The 19,482-nt window shown below is 31.5% G+C and overlaps 2 protein-coding genes and 1 pseudogene across 3 annotated transcripts; 1 reads left to right on the plus strand and 2 right to left on the minus strand.

The window, feature by feature from the left end:
• Positions 1–1,176: 1,176 nt before the first annotated feature.
• LOC106369535 lies at positions 1,177–3,294 on the minus strand (annotated as a pseudogene).
• Positions 3,295–8,596: 5,302 nt separating this feature from the next.
• On the minus strand, positions 8,597–10,452 carry LOC106370220 (transcription factor bHLH63). 2 transcript variants are annotated; one of them, XM_013810272.3, is made up of 6 exons: positions 10,296–10,452; positions 9,746–10,081; positions 9,504–9,668; positions 9,275–9,409; positions 9,024–9,176; positions 8,597–8,934 (listed from the first exon to the last, which is right to left on the minus strand). In XM_013810272.3, exons 2-6 carry the CDS (start codon positions 10,070–10,072, stop codon positions 8,875–8,877), a joined length of 840 nt encoding a protein of 279 aa, XP_013665726.1. In that variant the 5' UTR covers positions 10,073–10,081; positions 10,296–10,452; the 3' UTR covers positions 8,597–8,874. The 2 variants fall into 2 exon arrangements, with proteins under 2 accessions (XP_013665726.1, XP_048606338.1); XM_048750381.1 differs by having other exon boundaries at positions 9,746–10,428.
• Positions 10,453–16,290: 5,838 nt separating this feature from the next.
• Positions 16,291–17,172, plus strand: LOC106369534 (glutathione S-transferase T3-like). Its single transcript, XM_013809678.2, has 2 exons — positions 16,291–16,507; positions 16,568–17,172. Exons 1-2 carry the CDS (start codon positions 16,291–16,293, stop codon positions 17,170–17,172), a joined length of 822 nt encoding a protein of 273 aa, XP_013665132.2.
• The last annotated feature ends 2,310 nt before the right edge of the window (positions 17,173–19,482 follow it).

Here is a 19,482-nt window from a genome sequence, read left to right on the forward strand (position 1 = left end):
TTTTTTTCTATAATAAGATACAATTATTATAAAATCATATGAATAAATATTTTTTTAATAGGTGTTGATGTTAATATATATATATATATATATATATCATTTAAATTAAACTATATAAATCATATGAAAATATATACTTACATTTTGATATCTACGTTGAACATATATTGAAAAGTTAATATTTTAATTTTGAAATCTTCATTGTTTTTTTAAATGATTATAAATTATTGAAACCACTAAACATTTCACATTTAAAAAAAATCGTTAGTGTAAAATTTTGTTACACAAATATGCAAATAATCATAAAATCATATGAGTAGAAACCTCATTTAATAAATATCCATATTAAAAGTTTATTATATATATATGTTAATATCATATAATTTAATTATATATCATATACGATAGATAAGATTTATTGTTTTGATTTATTTATCCTAAAATGATTGCGAATAAACAAGAGTGATCGTTTGATTTATAGGCGCATGCTAATTTATTACATAATAGTAACTGATTTCTTAGTTATTTAATATATAATTATTATTTTATTATTTCATATTATGCAGAAAATCGTAATAAGTAATAAAATATTTATTCTGCTCAAGGCGCGGATCTTAACCTTAGTATGTATTTCTTTAATAATTTTATCGAAATAACGTAATGAGAATAAACTCAAAATCAATATTTATATCGAGCAATAACCAAAATAAAAAAACAACACAAAAATGAGAAAAATATTGAAGATATTTGGGATTGGCACGTGAACGTAAAATTCTCATAACCATAATTAACTTTTAAATTGTTAAATCATGATATAAAACCGAGCTCTCATATTTTCATTGTAACTAAATATTAGGTCTGAGATTTTTAAGGGCCAAAAATATTTATTCGATCAAGAATATAAATTTTATTTTCCATACGATATTTCTTAAATAATTTTCATATAAATTCATCGCGCATGTTTTATCCTAGTAACACATTATAAGTCAAACATTAATTCAAGAAAATAAAACTAAACCATGATTGATAACATTTTTGAGTTATACTTTTGACTCAAAACTAATCAAGTGTAACTATGTCACCAATCAAAACTGTGCCAAGTGATGTGATTGATGCTTGAGTAGTGTAGGTGAATAATTCCTTTATATCAGTTATGGCAGATCATGAAAAAAGATTAATATGCTGGAGAATAATTTTATCGAAGCAAGCTTATGGAAGTTTACTATTACGTGTTACAGAAAGTAACGAGAGCTGAGACTTATTGCTTTTCCAGACACACTTCCTGAGTTTATTTGAAGTAGATTCAGGTTTTGTATTGTGTTTCTGACACCAGCTAGATTGGTATGACAGGGAGTTGGCCTTTCTAAGACCACTCGGGTTTAAACCTTCTCAGAGCCTTCCCCATCAATGCCATTGCTGCAATTCTTGGAAACTGCTTCTGTAGCGCAAAGCTCTTTGGGTTAACTTGTTGCCCTCCTCTTCTCTCATGAGTGTCTGTAGATTTTTTCTTGCACCATCTCTGAATCCATGGGTGCAGAGCCTTCACGTTTTCTCTTCCTCCTCCCATAGTCAGATTCCTGTTATGTGATGTGGAAGATTCTTGATTTCTTCCTGATCCGTGTTTAAAGATTCTGCGAAAGAAGTAGTTCATTTTCTCCACGGATGGTCCTTCTTCTACAACCATCATGCTATTGGTTTCATTCTAGGCGTTTGTCTTCAGACGTTTGACTTGTGATCTACAGTTGGTGTCAGGGCTCAAACGTAAACGCTTGCACTCTTTAGGTAATTTGGTGTTGTTGACAAAGTGTTCAACATCCATTCTTTGAGTAGCTGAACTGCTTGTTTCTCCTTCCTCATCCGCACCTATAAGAGGTTCCTTGTTAATGTCAGGTATTATCTCGACCCTTTCTTTGCCCTGCAAAATTCTCAAGCCCTTTGAAGAATTGGAGCCTGCCAATAAAATGAAAACCAGAATACATATCAGATAAATGTTCGAAAAATAGCTAGGCAGTAACTAAATATTTTGTAGAGAACTAACTAGCGACTAAGCGAATTATATGGGGCATTGACGTTAATAAATTATTGGTTTACTTTTTATATTTTACATTTACATTAGATATTTTAACTTTTATGTTTAAGTATAAAATTATTCTGATGAATTTGGGAAAAGGTAGATAAATTTGTGCATTTGCACTAATATTATTGATCAATTGAATAGATTTAGACCAATTATGATTGATTTAGACCCTTTGAGCAATTTTAAAATGGCTTAAACCGAATTGAATGGTAAAAAATCGGAGTTTAAAAAAATCGTTTCGAGTATTACAGATTTGCCACCTAAGCGCCTAAACCGATTGTTCTGATTTTTAGAACAAGCAGCAGAAGATTTTGCTTAGGAGTAAAAACTAGAATATCAAAGATTTTATGATATGTAACTTTTATGAATTCAAAATACCAGATAGAGGCAGTTTATCTGTCTGCAAAGAATCAGTCTCAGTAGATGATTGGTTCTTGGTGAAATCTTCATCCGCTTCCTTATCCTTTGAGTGGAAATCAAGATTAGGAAATAGATCAAGAGACCTATTCAACGTTTTTGCCTTAAGTTTTATGGAACCTGTTGATTCCTTCCATAGCTGACCATCATCATCTGGCAAGTGTGTCTTCATAGAACACTTGGCATCGCGGTTACTATGAGCCTTTAACCCGTATGCACTACCTCTCCGAATCCAACGACTCAACCAAACAGATTCATACCCAGCAACACAACTCTTTCCCATAACATGGTCAGACATTGTACTTTAAAGATAACTTCTGGAATAAAAAAATAGACATCGGACTTGATTAGAGACATAAATCTGACACACCAACAACAATATAATGTATATTTATGCTCAGCGACCAATGTGTATCATTCGGAAATACTTTTTTTTTTGCAACGGTTCGATTAGTCAAACCGACGGTATATTATCGAATCAACATAAATCATTGTGTGAAGATTTGAGTATTACGTGCTAACTTATCCGCCTAACAAAAGTCTACTTTAAACTTAAAAATTTTTAAAATCTGAAAAATAAACATTTACTGCTCTCCACAGACAAAGCTCTCCATCAGCCCCGGTTACATTCAGGGATCCCAAGAGAAAAGGAACAACAAGACCACAAGAAATTTTGTACATTGTTTAAGAAACAAAAAAATAATTAATCATTATTTAAGCATAAGAACTGATGCAAAAAAAGAGAGTAATCACAAATATTCAGTGTGTCGAAATGCCTGAAAAAGGGCAGGAAGAAGAGAAATGTTACATTGATCAGTGGCTAATGGAACGAAGCTCAATATAGTCTTCCAAGTAAATATTTTTGTGTGGGAGGTTGGAGAGAACGATAAGAGAGCTCTTAAACTGGTGCTGTGTTTTTCTTTTTTCTTTTTAAGAAAAAATAATAATAATAAAAAGACAAAAGAAGAGGCAGAGAAACAAAGGTTGTCTTGTCGGAAGGAACAGTCCTCGGATCACTCCATTCTCTTAACCTCGTATTTTTGCATACGCTCTGTGAATCACATCATTAACTATAATTATTTATATGATTACGTTTTTGACGTGTTCCGTTGTGTGCCATATATGTTCTTTTTGTCTCCTCTTATGAAGTTCTTTTTTTTTTTGCTAAAATCTTATGAAGTTCCAACCTTTCTACAACTCAAAACTAATACGAAAGAAAAAAATGCACAACGAATTTGTAATCCAGTTCAAGCTTCTTACCTGCTATTTCTGGGAGAGAAACTTTTCCCCTTAAAAGTTTTATTAGATCAAAGAAAAGAGTCACAGCTAAAGAGATCCAAACTCCAATCTTAATTATATTTTTTATATAATTCTATGCATGAGAAAAACACAAAACTCTTACACGAGTAGACAAGAAGAGCTTCCTATACGACACCTACTAAACTTAAACAAATACTTTATTTATACTTAGCAAAAAAATATACTTTTTATACTCCTTCTTCTCCAAAATACTTGATATCCCCTAGACTATATTTGCGAAATGATTTTGTCGCATGTCCTTTCAACAATCAATTTCACAAAACAAATATGACATGGCTACTGAAATTGATGACATGACTTCTGGAAAAATACGATATGGATAATTACATTTAATATTGATATTTTTTTGGTAAACTTCTTTTAAATATGGTAATAGCTCATACATCATCTATAAAATAAATATATTCATATATAACATTTCAAATTTCGAAATGTTATTATTTTGTATAATTATACAATTTGTATTACTAAAATTTTCAAAAATTTCTACAATTTTTAAAAAAATTAAATATCTAACCGTAAAATCATTAGTTTCTTATATATCTACAAATTTTATAAATATTGTTTAGGCTAAATTTTTGATAATTATACAATTTTTATTAGTTTTATGCAAACTGATTTAATATATATCAAATATATATTAAATATTAGTAAGAAAATAGTAAAATATTTAATATTTAATAAATTTATTTTTAAATATACATTAGATTTAAAAAATTTCTTACACACCTAGTTTAGAGTATATGCACAAGAACTAAGGTACACTCTTTGATAAAAGGTAATATTAAAAATATAAACCAAAATTAGACTATGAACCGGATGTGTCGATCAAGGGGGAGTGTTATAAACCAAGTGGTGATCAACCCATATCAGGCCCAAACCGTCCGGCCCATCAGCTATCCATCCGGCCCATTCGCTAATGACTTTGGCGAATGAGAGTTTACATTTATCTGTACTTGATGTTTATCCTTTTCTATATGTATTTAGGATAAGTACTATTTCATATTCCTATTAGGAATATGATTTCCTTTTCTCTTATGACGGTCTAAATAAGACGGTCTAATACTTGTATAAATATAGACCCCTGGTCATGAGTAATAATAAACTTACACATCATCTCTTTTATCAAATCTATATTAAATATTAGTAAGAAAATAGTAAAATATTTAATACTTAATAAATCTATTTTTAAATATACATTAGATTTAAAAAATTTCTTACCGCACATGGTGCAGGAAAACACATAGTTTAGAGTATATGCACAAGAACTAAGGTACACTCTTTGATAAAAGGTAATATTAAAAATATAAACCAAAATTAGACTATATTTGCGAAGTGATTTTGCCACATGTCCTTTCTACAATCAATTTCACAAAACAAATATGACATGGCTACTGAAATTGATGACATGACTTCTGGAAAAATATGACATGGATAATTTCATTTAATGTTGATTTATATTTTTGGCAAATTTATTAGAATATGGTAATAATTCATATATTACATTTAATATTGATATTTCTTTTTGGTAAACTTCTTTTAAATATGGTAATAGCTCATACATCATCTATAAAATAAATATATTCATATATAACATTTCAAATTTCGAAATGTTATTATTTTTGTATAATTATACAATTTGTATTACTAAAGCTTTCAAAAATTTCTACAATTTTTAAAAAACTTAAATATCTAACCATAAAATCATTAGTTTCTTAAAATTTATAAATATTTTTTAGGCTAAATTTTTGATAATTATACAATTTTTATTAGTTTTATGCAAATTGATTTAATATATATCAAATCTATATTAAATATTAGTAAGAAAATAGTAAAATATTTAATATTTAATAAATTTATTTTTAAATATACATTAGATTTAAAAAATTTCTTACTGCACATGGTGCAGGAAAACACCTAGTTTAGAGTATATGCACAAGAACTAAGGTACACTCTTTGATAAAAGGTAATATTAAAAATATAAACCAAAATCCCATGGATTATATTTGCGAAGTGATTTTGCCATATGTCATTTCTACAATCAATTTCATAAAACAAATATGACATGACTACTGAAATTGATGACATGACTTCTGGAAAAATATGACATGAATAATTTCATTTAATGTTGATTTATACTTTTGGCAAACTTATTAGAATATGGTAATAATTCATATATTACATTGAATATTGATATTTGTTTTGGTAAACTTCTTTTAAATATGGTAATAGCTCATACATCAGCTATAAAATAAATATATTCATATATAACATTTCAAATTTCGAAATGTTATTATTTTTGTATAATTATACAATTTGTATTACTAAAACTTTCAAATATTTCTACAATTTTAAAAAAAATTAAATATCTAACCGTAAAATTATTAGTTTCTTATATATCTACAAATTTTATAAATATTGTATAGGCTAAATTTTTGATAATTATACAATTTTTATTAGTTTTATGCAAATTGATTTAATATATATCAAATCTATATTAAATATTAGTAAAAAAAAGTAAAATATTTAATATTTAATAAATTTATTTTTAAATATACATTAGATTTAAAAAATTTCTTACTGCACATGGTGCAGGAAAACACATAGTTTAGAGTATATGCACAACAACTAAGGTACACTCTTTGATAAAATGTAATATTAAAAATATAAACCAAAATTAGACTATATTTGCGAAGTGATTTTGCCACATGTCCTTTCTACAATCAATTTCACAAAACAAATATGACATGGTTACTGAAATTGATGACATGGCTTCTGGAAAAATATGACATGGATAATTTCATTTAATGTTGATTTATATTTTTGGCAAACTTATTAGAATATAGTAATAATTCATATATTACATTTAATATTGATATTTCTTTTTGGTAAACTTCTTTTAAATATGGTAATAGCTCATACATCATCTATAAAATAAATATATTTATATATAACATTTCAAATTTCGAAATGTTATTATTTTTTTATAATTGTACAATTTGTATTACTAAAGCTTTCAAAAATTTCTACAATTTTTTTTAAAATTAAATATCTAACCGTAAAATCATTAGTTTCTTATATATCTACAAATTTTATAAATATTGTTTAGGCTAATTGTTTTATAATTATACAATTTTTATTAGTTTTATGCAAATTGATTTAATATATATCAAATTTATATATATCAAATATTAGTAAGAAAATAGTAAAATATTTAATATTTAATAAATTTATTTTAAATATACATTATATTTAAAAAAATTCTTTACTGCACATGGTGCAGGAAAACACCTAGTTTAGAGTATATCCACAAGAACTAAGGTACACTCTTTGATAAAAGGTAATATTAAAAATATAAACCAAAATTAATTCAGTCAATCCTTAAAGATAAGTATAAAACATTATTGGTCATACATATTTTAATAAAACTAAAATTAATATAAAAATATCAAAACATTATTTATTTTGAAAGATCAAAAACTTTCCAAAACATCATCTATTTTGAAACGTACGGAATATATATAAGGTTTTTAAACTGACTTCAATTTTGTCTTGTTTTTATGAACTATATGTCATGATTCTTGGTATATATCTGTTTTTCTTTCATTATTTCCCCAAATATGTATTCAGTTCAAAACTTCAAAGTCTTTGGTAACTGTATTAAAGTTTTGGAAAAAAAGAACCCGAAATTGAATTCACAGCTCTCTTTCGATCGCAATTTATATTTTAAAATATGTTGCTTGCTATCATTGTTTATTTTAATGTCTTGTCAGACTTTCTATCATATCATGCGTGTCTAGTTGAGGTTTACTTCAATAAAAACTCATAAATATCTGCCATCCTCAACTAAGTTTTTATCACTAGTCCAAATCATACTTGTTGTCATTTATATATTTGATTTGGGTGTGGTGATTATTCATTGGACGTTTCCTTCTGTCAATCATCCATCAGAACATCAGATCCGCAACTGTCCAAGCTCAGATCAGTTGGGTGAGGCCGTTAGGATAATGATCTACACGGGATAGATATGATTGTGTTCGTTGTTTACCTGTCAAAATCCACTGTTTTTGTGAGCATATAGGCTCTGTGCAGAATCAAAATTTTTAGGACTTTTTTTTTGCTGTACAAATCAAAATTTTAGGGCCTTTTTGTATAAAATCAAAACTCAAAGACCCTAAACTATAAAGAAAATCTACCAAAAACAAGTGGGGCCCTGTGCAAAAGCAATGCCAGCACATGGCCAAAGCCGGCACCGACTATCATCCTTTCTGGAGATACTTATTTTTGTAAGCAAAATTGTTGAGAGTTTACTGTTATGTATTATTGAAGTCTGATTTGAATTTGAAGTATTATAAGTTTCTTATACTTCCAACTTAAAATCAATTGGTTGTAACTGGTAAGTACAGTGGCCTAAATCTTTTATATATGATAGTGTGGTGTATTTTAGGATATTTCCAATGAAATACTATTTTTCTTTTACTTTCTTTTAAAATAGTGTACATCTATTATATAGGATTTGTTCCAATGGTGTAAATCTATTCTACTGCAGTGTTGAATATAGAGGGATGTTACAATTTTATTCTATTTTTTAGAATAAAACGGTAATATTCATCTATATTTTGTTCTATTATAAAAACATACCACTAGAACAAATCTACAATAAAATTGCTCTATTCTAAAGAACAATATAGAAGAAAAAATAGTGTTTCATTAGAGATCTCCTAGCTCCTTTTAATATTGCTAATGTTGGATCTTGGATGCAAATTTCTCTTACACATGAAATAGCCGAATGCTTCATTAAAAGATTGCTTGCACCTTATGATAAATTATATTACTGTTTTGCATCTATACACACAATAATCTTATATACTCTTCTCTAATAAAAAAATGCCCACTTGAAAAATAAGTTGTCTCTGTCCAGAGAACCTGCAAATGAAGTCTTTATATCTGTAAATTTTGAATCAAATGGGATATATATATTTGTAATTGTCCTAAACCATAAACCCACAAAATATGCCATGTAATCATTAACGGTAAGGTTGTTTTTTATAATCAAAATCCTAGAGTGCTATATAAAGATTCTGCACATCAGGTTCCCACATCGAAGGTGCTTGACCATTCTGTTACATCATCAAACATATATATTGTTAGTAAACCAAACTTTACATGATTGCTCATACTGGAAGATAAAATATAAAGCATAACCTACGTTGAAACATTGCAGTGGTGGATCAGAACTGGTAATCACTTGTTGCATTGGATTGAAATGAAGATAACCGGTACTAACCATTTCATGAGGATAAACGGAATTAACCATTTCATCTAACCTTGAACTCAGAGCTGCTAGTTTCATCGATAAGAACTGTTTCAAACAATTATCATATAGTAAGGTAAAAAATAAAGAATCTAATGAATGAAGTTTATAGTCTGTAAAAGATATTGGAGATAATTTTTTCAGACCTCGACTTGTGTCTGAAGAGACAGAACATAGTTAATGATCTCATCAAGCATCCCTGCTTTGTTTGTGAACTTGTCACATCCAGGAACTAAAGCTTGAAGATACTTCATTCTCTCACTGATCTTTTCTCTTCTAGCCTTCACATTATTATAATCAAACCCTTATTCTCAACAACGTTATAAAAATAATTATAAAGAGCTTAGTTGATATGAATTAACGAGTCTCTCTCACTCGTTCTGCAATGCTGTGGCTATCAGTCGCTTGTCCTCTACGTGCACGAACATGGATATAATCCCTTTTCTGCGATCCCTTCCTCACTTTTGATGAATCGTTAGAGAAATTGTTTTCTTCTTTCTTGGCTTTATTCCTCATCATCATCTTCTTCTCATCACAAACCTAAACCCCAGAAACAGATAAGTGAATCTCAAAGTAAGATCACCTTTTTCACTTGTAGAACAGAGCTACAAACGAACCTTAGTCTCTGTAACGACGTCATCAAGCTTCCTTTTCTTGAAATTTTCAGACACAAACGTCGCAGAAGTTGTTATATTTTCCGGCGACATTGAGAGTATGGCATCACTCTCCGTCGTCTTCTCCCTGTAAATATCCGGAAGATTCAAACCGGTTGTCGCCAGAAAGCCGTCACTCTCGCCGCCGTTAATAGTCGAAGAGTTGGAGAAGAAGCCGGGATGGTGGTGGTATCTTAGGTGATCCCTTTGGAGCTGTAAGAACGACATGTCGGTACAGTTGAGTAAAAGCTCAGCTTCTGTAGCTCCATTCATCATCATCATCATCATCATCTTCTTCTTCTTTTTTCGGGTTGCAGTGATAAAGAAACAGAGTAAATGTGACTGTAGAAGAGGAAGTGATATTTATAATACAAGAAAAGATAAAAGCATCTGCTTTGTACTTAATCCAAGTTCATCGCATTAGATGAGTAGGACCAGTACTATCTGAAAGTTGTAGATGATTGTAGTAGTAGTATTGTGATGTTTAGAGATAGGGCTGGCATAATATTCAAACCTGAAATTCGAACCGAAATCTGATCCCAAAAACTCGAACTCAAACCCGATACAGAGAGAGAGTTAGGAAATTGGATATTCGAACCTCAAAGGGTAATATTATATCTGAAACTGATCCGAAGATATCCGATATTATATAGAAGGTTATCTTCAAATATATATACTTTTGTTAAGCCTAAACATTTTGTATTTTTTGTTGAATCTTGGTCGTTTGAAATTTTCTTATTTTCAGATATAAAAATAAGTTCGGACGAAAAAGCTGAAGATGCCTTGATATTATATATGTTATTTAATATTTTAAAAGGTTCAGATACCCCTTTTATTAAAATAAAAAATCATTTTCATGGATCCAACTTTTTTGTAAATTTTTAAATTAAATACACTCTTATACTATATAGTTAAATTCACTTTTCTGATTATGAAAATAACATTATACTACTAAACTAGGTTAAGACCCGCGATTTGCGCGAGATCAACATTATATATATAAATTATTTCATGTATTAAATATTTTTACATATTATGAAATAATTAATATATATTAAATAATTAAAGTTCAGTAACTATTAAATATATAATTAAATTAGTGCGAACTTATAAATCAATTTTATTAATCCAACAAATATTTTTTTTATTTGATAGGATATGTAATTAAATTTAAATGATACTAACATAGATAATATATTTTAGTATATTTTTAATATTAATGTCTATTAAATGATAATTTCTATTCATATAGTATTTTGATCATTTATATCTTTTATAGAAAAAAATTTAAATTACTGATAACAAAATTTTTATTGTGAGATTAATAATTTTAGTAATTTATAATGAAAAAAAATAAGTTGTCAATGATCGTTCAAAACTTTTATCAAAAAAATTATTCAAAGTAAATTTTGAAACTAAAATATTATATTTTATATGGTTTATCGTTTAATTTAAAACGATATATATATTAATATTAATAATTAATTAAATTAGACTTTTTACTTATATAATTTTTGTAATCATCTGTATTTTGTCATAACAAAATTTTTAAACCATGGATCATAAAATTTGAATGTGAGACTTTTAACAGTTTTAATAATTTATAGCCGTTTGTAAAAATTCAAAATATAACATATGCATAAAAATCTAAATTTTTATTATATGGTTATTGTGGTTGTTTAATTTATTTAATAGTTTAAAATTAAACAAATATGATAGAAGATAAACTATTTTTTTATCAAATCTTTATTATTCAAAATTATTAATTGCCATATATATATTTTAGCCACATTAGGCAATTCCGTAAATTTTATTTAAGGAAATAATAAAATACATTAATGATGAATTTATTGTTAGTTTAATAAAAAGCTTATTATATAATTAGATGGACCAACATATTTCTCTAATGATTCTAAGAATCATCCTAATGATGACATGTGGCTACAAAAAAAAGTTGTAATGCTTCTCAAATAATATATAGGGGATGTATTTCCAAACAACACACTAACCAATCTTGTGTCCAAACAATATAAAATATTATGTCATACTTTTTTAATAACCTTTTATTTATCTTTTTCTATTATTTGATTTAAAACCACTCAAATATTTTATAAAAAGTTGAAAATAAGTTTAACTATTTGTGTGTTTAGATGCTACAAAAAATCATTTAATATAAAATTAATTAAATTAATAGATTATTTTGTTTGTATTTTCATAAAACAAAAAATTGCATTCCTTTAAACTTAATAAAATTAGATTTTTATTCTTAAACTGTTTTTATTCTTAAGAACATATAATTATATATGCGAGATTATGTTTGGTTTATGTTGACATCAAATAGTTTTACACAAATAAAATGTTAGAGTCAATAAATTAACATCAAATAAATTTTATAACTAAATTTTATCAAATAAGTATATATCACAAAATTAATTAAACACATTACAATTTTTTTATTAAAACTTTGTACTGAAACATGTTGAAATAATTAAAAATAATATTTTAGATAATTTTCTTATTTTATATAAATATAAAATAATATAATTATATATTTTTAAAATACACTAAAATAAAAATACTTATCAAAAAATGTTAAGATCTATTGATTATGTAAATTAGATTTTGTTAAAAAATACTTTTGCACTTTTAAGCACGGGTCGTAGTCTAGTTTGAGTTATATTCGAAAAAACTCAAGCCCAAAACTTGCTGAACCAAACCTAATATGATATATAAATGCATAGGCAATAGACTCTTAAACCGTTCTGAAATACCCAAACCGAACTGCGGGTATCTGAACAGTCATTCCTAGTTGGAGAAATGAGAAATTGCTAAAAGTGATTCCACAAAAATTTGAGTGTGAAGAAGATTCTTTTCGAGCTGGAAGGTCTCAAAGTTTCTTTCACCAACAAACACATGAACATCACATGGGAGTGGTTATGCCGTTGTATAACACAATGAAAGGTATATGCTCTTTAATTCCTTGAGCTTTGTTTTGATGGTGACAAAAGATTGCGAGTATTAACGTACACTGTTCACATGAATTTATCGAGACAAGAGGTTCTCTGAATCTTTGTTATTCAGATCGCTCATGCATCTGATCGCCATGCTCTATTGGTTTGCTGTATTGTGATTGTCTAATACTGAGACGGTGAAAGAGAGACTTGCCACGTGACGGACATGCTCTTTCTATGCATGTAGCTTACAAGGCCCATCACATGAATTATTCACAAGCTAACTTTAGATTATCACTTTCACCGATAATCGGTCAGCAAACAGTTCGAAGAAAAAGACCTCTCAAAAACAAAGCATGACAATTGTTGTTAATTCTGTCAAATATTTCTAATTTCTTCAATTTTATTTATTTATTGGATGTGATTGAGATATGACATGATATCTTCTCTAGTTTAAAATAAAATCTATATTTTTTTCTTAATTCCAACTTTTTTTTATTAAGCTTAGATTAGGAAAGGGAAGAGGGCATAAAGTTGGTTAATAAAGAAATGGTCGTTGCTTTGACCAAAAAAAAGAAAGAAAGAAATGGTCGTTCCTTTTATGAATTTGGACTAAGTCCATAGAAGGTGAAGTCTTTTTCTCTATCATACTATTCATGCATACACTTTCAAAGTATAGTGCCGCACACGGACACACCTAATGTATGGGTTCCGCATTCCGTTATATAAATATGCGCATAAATACATGCATAGATATTTCTACTAGTTAACAATAACATGTATGCACGTATTACGTATATGTTGACACTTGTTTCTGGTGTGAGGAATTGGAGATACTACGTGTGTATTGCATCTGGACATAAATATATAGACGTACGTGGGAATATGCATTTAAGTCATGAATATAATAGTTTTAAACTTTTTTTGCTGAAGTATACTCCTCGGGTAATGCTCAATTCTCTGACAAGTATCTTTAATGTCTCATTATTTAAAAAGCCGTCTCTGAGCCTAAAAGTGTAAAAAAAAAAAAAAAAAAAAAAATATCAAATCATGAGTTAAGAACTCTCGCTAAGAGACCGGGGTTAATCATGCTCTATCAATTAAGGTAAATGGGTTTCCCTTCTTTTATGTCTCAAAACATTAAAAAAAAAAACTAAATATGCAAATGGAAGTAGTTTTTTTTTCCTTTTTTTTTGTCAACTTGTAATTTTATTATTGGGAGAAAGTCTAGAAGGGACAAAGCCCGATACAACATAAAACCGAAAGCCCAAAAAAACAGCTGGGCCACTGTACAATACATCCTTGGGCCGTAAGCCCTAAGGGGAAATCCGTTGAAGAAGAAATCCAATTCACCCCACCACGTGTCTGGTCGCCCGGCGACCAATGAACACGCGTCTTGACGAGAGCCTTCTATCTTCTCCCGGAGCCAGCAAGGAGACACGACGGATCACCGTCGACGGCGAAGACGAACCCGAGACGGACCGTTCAACCAGAACGGTCAACGCTAAAGCTCGAGCCGCAAAGTCAGATGTGGCAGATCTACGAATCGACGAAGATATTAACCGCCTACAATCGATCTTCAAAGCTCCGACTTACTTGCATGGAAGTACAAACACCTTTATAGATCAATCTAAACTTGAAGATGCAACAACCCAAACGAGTGGGGATGAAGGAACCATCGGAGTATCAGATCGAGAGACAGAAAAATCAGAAAAGCCCGGAATCGTAGATCGTGATATCGGGAGAACCCCAGAAGAGAGCCGACGAAAGCGATGGTGAAGAAACCATCACCTTCCGGAGACAAAAGCCGGCGAAGACGGTGCTATGGAAGCCACCACTTCCCAGAGGCAAAGCCAGACGTTCATCGGAGGAGCTGATGCAACGCCGGAGTCCAAGACCGGTCGGGAACACCGAAACCGGTACACAAAAACGACGGACTCTCTCTCCCACAAATCAACTCTTAACCTTCTGAAAGATGAAATTTGGTAAGAAGTTTAAAGGATTAGAGAGAAAATTCTCTCACTAAGGAGAGAGACACGACACAATTACACAGTCATCAACAGGAAGTAGCTTATTTTCAAATGAACTTTGTGTGAATTTTAAATTACATAAATGATAGAACTTGGGGTTTTAGTTGTTTGATTTAGGATATGACGTCATACTGTTAGGCGTTTATAAATTTCATGTAACTAAGACCATCTTTAACGCTTCATATTTGTGGTCCTTAACAAGATCCTTAAGCATTAATGTTGATTTAATTAAATGGAAAACAAATAAATGCTAGATAATCGATCCTTAGTGGGTTGATTTGGTGACCAAAAATATCAAGGGTTTTTAAAACACGTGTCAGCTGCTCATTTATTTGTATTTTTTTTCTTTTTCTTTTATTTCTTTCTTTCTTGTTTTCGTTCTTGTTTTGTTCTTGTTTTCTCCGCGAGAAGAGACTGATCGAAACCGACGATGGAAACGACGATTCTGTCGGTCCACTCGACGGCTCCTCCGTCTTTGCCGTGATTAGAAGGATCGAAACCCACCACGGACGACGACTCTCTCGGTCCTCAGCGCGGCTCCTCCATCTTATCTTGTTTTCTCCGTCGGAAGAAGGGTCTAAAATCCATCACAAGCGACGCCTCTCTCGTTCCTCACCGCGACTCCTCCGTCTTGTCTCCTCACCTCGACTCCTTTGACTCCTCCGTCTTGTCTCCTCACGAAGACTCCTCACCGTGACTCCTCTGACTCCTCCATCTTGTCTCCTCACCGCGACTCCTCTTACTCCTCCGTCTTGTCTCCTAACCGCGACTCCTCTGACTTGTCTCCGTTAGAAGATGGATCGAAACCCACCACAATCGACTACTCTCTCGGAGCCCACCGCATCTGCTCTGTCGGTTCTCGTCTTCTCCGAGTGAAGAATGGTTCAAACCCATGACTTCCCGTGTATGTACTAACTTTCTCACTTCATTCTTGTGTTTTCAATTTAATTGTTAGCTAGCAAACTGGTTTAGACTATCATATTGTTTGATCTTAAGTTGATTGTCTTGTTAATTATGACAGAGAGTTTGAGCTCTGGACATGAGGTCCTCCGACTGAAGTCACAACCGGAAGGAGTTCTTTTTTGAAGTTCAGTGCAAACTGTGGGTGAGGTATGTGTGCAAAAATCGACTTTAATTTCTTGCTTGCGACTGATGAATGCTTGTTAGAGTTAGGATGAATGCTTGGGTTAGTGGTTAGTATGTAGAGTGATGAATGCTTGCCACAAGTGGTTAGTTTAATGAATGCTTTGTGATGAATGCTTGTTTTAGTGTTGTAATAGGATGTGGTTAGGTAATAAATATGGTAGTTACATGTCTTCTCAGCTCAAATCTTCTCTTGAGAAAGAGTAAAGACAATTACTCTCTCGTATCTAACCGCATCTTCTCTTTTCATCTATAAATCTTTTGTTCTATCTTTTCATATTCCAACAAAAGCTTCTGCTCTTTCTTTTCATATTCCAACAAAAGCTTCTGCTCTTTCTTTTCATATTCTTTTTTCTTCCTTCTCTCTGCTCTTCCGTATTACAATATGGATCACACGAATTTTGTTGACCTTCTGACCAGTCAACAAGATAGTGTCATTCCTCAATCGTTTTCTTGGGAGAGCTCATCACAAGTCCCTGTCTTCAGCACTCAATGTACAGAAACTTCAAGTTTCTGTGAAGAGTCATCTACACAGCGCAAAGAAAGAAAGAAATGGACTCCTTCTGATGATCTTGTGCTCATAAGCGCCTGGTTAAACACCAGTAAGGATCCTGTCGTGAGCAATGAGTAGAAAGCAGGCACATTCTGGAACCGCATTGCAGCCTACTATGCAGCTAGTCTGAAGGTGGAAAGTGGAGATAAGCGAGGAGCTCTTCAATGCAAGCAAAGGTGGCAGAAGATCAACGATCTTCTCTGCAAGTTCTGTGGTTCCTATGCGGCTGCGACAAGACAGAAAACAAGTGGTCAGAGTGAGAGTGATGTTGTGAAACTCGCACATGAAATTTTCTTCAATGATCAGAAGATTAAATTCAACCTTCACCATGCTTGGGAGGAGCTCCGCTATGACCAGAAATGGTGTGAGCATGCTAGTAGTAAGCTTGGTGGAAGCGCTAAGAAGAGAAAATGCGAGGATGGAGCAGAAACAGAAAGCTCTCAAGCTACTATCAATGTCGATGATCTACCTACCAAACGGCCTGCTGGTGTTAAGGCTGCGAAAGCAGCTTCTGCAAAGAAACCAATAGTAGATAAGGAGGCTGATGAGAAGTTTGGCAAGTTGTGCTCAATTAAAGAGAAAGACCTTGTCTTGACAGAGAGAGTTTCCAAAATGAGACTGCTTGACAGTCTCATTACAAATAAAGAACCACTTTCTGAAAAAGAAGAAGCACTGAAGAGTAAGCTTCTTACAGAGATGCTGGATGTTCCATAATATGATGGTTCTGTCGCATGTTTAAATGTTTCTTAATGGGATGTTTCGGTTTGATGCTTTTGTTTCATGTTTCATATTTCTTGTTTCTGTTTCATGTATCGGTTTGATGTTCTGTTGTATGTGCTTCATGTATCAGTTTCTGTTTGATGTTTATGTATCTGTCTGTTTGCGATTTCATGTATCAGTTTCATGTATCAGTTCTCTTGACCACTTCTTGTTTCCATTTACGATTGCATCTCTTTTTGTATGTTTTTGTTTGATGCTTCTGTCTGATTGTATACAGAGAGTCAAGAGAAGTGACAAGATTGCAGAGAGAAGTCACAAGATTGCAGAGAGAAGTCCCGAGATGTTTGGTTAAACATGTCACGAGAAGACACAATGCCACTAGAGAAGTCACGAGATTACAGTTGTGATATGTCTGTTTGTGGACTTTATGTTTGTCTGTATGTAACTTTAAGTCACGAGATTTTTATGTTGCTTATGCAGATTTATATATATAATCTATATGTCACGAAACTTTATGCTTCTCTCCTTCTCTATATAAAGTATTGAGACATGAAGTATTTTTTTCACCAACAAGTTTCATCTGATCACCGACTCTTTTTCTCGCACCAAAACACTCTCTTTCTCTTCACCATCACACTCTCCTCACCAAAACTATTCACATGGCATCTTCATCCCATAATACGTTTGATGTAGAAGATGGTGAAAGTTTTGATCAATATTTTGATCGGTATGTTGATCAATATTTTGATCAAACTTTCGATAGTTTAGCCATTAATCATGGTGATCAAGAAGTCCAAAAAAAAGAGAGAAAAAACGAGTTCACATCGAAAGGAACCGTGAAGAAGGCAATGTACGTTTATGGGAAGATTATTTCAGTGAAACCCCAACATATCCTTCTAATCTATTCCGACGGCGATTCAGAATGAACAAACCATTGTTCATGCGTATTGTTGATCGACTCTCCAATGAAGTTGAATTCTTTCGACAAAAGGAAGATGCTCTCGGCCGGCTTAGTCTCTCTCCACTTCAAAAGTGTACAGCAGCCATTCGTGTCTTGGCATACGGTAACGCCGCTGATGCTGTTGACGAATACCTCCGACTCGGTGAAACAACTACTCGTTCATGTTTGGAACATTTTGTCGAAGAAATAATAAATTTATTCGGTGAAGAGTACCTAAGAAGACCAACACCGGTTGATCTTCAACGTCTACTTGAAGTTGGTGAGTTCCGTGGATTTCCCGGTATGATAGGAAGTATCGATTGTATGCATTGGGAGTGGAAAAATTGTCCCACCGCTTGGAAAGGGCAATATTCACGTGGTTCCGGAAAACCCACAATTGTTTTAGAAGCGGTTGCTTCTTTTGATCTCTGGATATGACATGCGTTTTTTGGACCGCCAGGTACTTTAAATGATATCAATGTTCTTGACCGCTCACCTGTTTTTGATGATATAATACAAGGTCACGCTCCGGCAGTCACTTACTATGTCAATGGAAGGGAGTATCATTTGGCTTACTATCTCATCGACGGTATTTATCCGAAATGGGCTACTTTTATCCAATCAATTCGGGAGCCACAAGGGCCGAAAGCGGTTTTATTTGCTAAACACCAAGAAGCTATCCGAAAAGATGTCGAGCGTGCTTTTGGAGTCTTGCAAGCTCGCTTTGCAATTGTTAAAAACCTGGCACTTTTTTGGGACAAAGGCAAAATTGAGAATATTATGAGAGCATGTATCATACTCCATAATATGATAGTGGAAGATGAACGAGATGGATATACTCTGTCTAATCTTTCGGAGTTCCAACACGGAGACGACCCCGGAAGTTCACATGTCGATCTCGATTTTCAAACGGATATCCCTTCAAATATCGCCAATATGATGGGTGCTCGAAGTAGAATTCGTGATCAACATAAGCATCAACAACTGAAAGCGAATTTGATTGAACATATATGACATAAATTTGGACATAATGAAGACATCAACTGAGTTCGGAAGTTTGTTTTCGAATTATTCTCGATTATTGTACTAATCTATATTTTCATGTTTTTTTAAAATCTATGTTTTAAATGTTATCTTTTAATATATTTTATTTAATAAATAAATTTTATTAAAAAAAATTATTAATTTTTTTAAGAACCTCGAATTAAGAAACCGCTATTGGATCGCTAAAAATGGAAGTTTCTTAACAGAGATCCTTAACCCCACTTAAGGTTTAATTTATTATTAAAATTTTCTTAAGGATCTCAAAAAGGGTTTTAGGGTTAAAGATGGTCTAAGAGATACATACATGTAAAACAATCAAA

This window comes from Brassica napus, chromosome C3 (assembly GCF_020379485.1).
Source record: "Brassica napus cultivar Da-Ae chromosome C3, Da-Ae, whole genome shotgun sequence".
Classification (NCBI taxonomy): Eukaryota; Viridiplantae; Streptophyta; class Magnoliopsida; order Brassicales; family Brassicaceae; genus Brassica; species Brassica napus.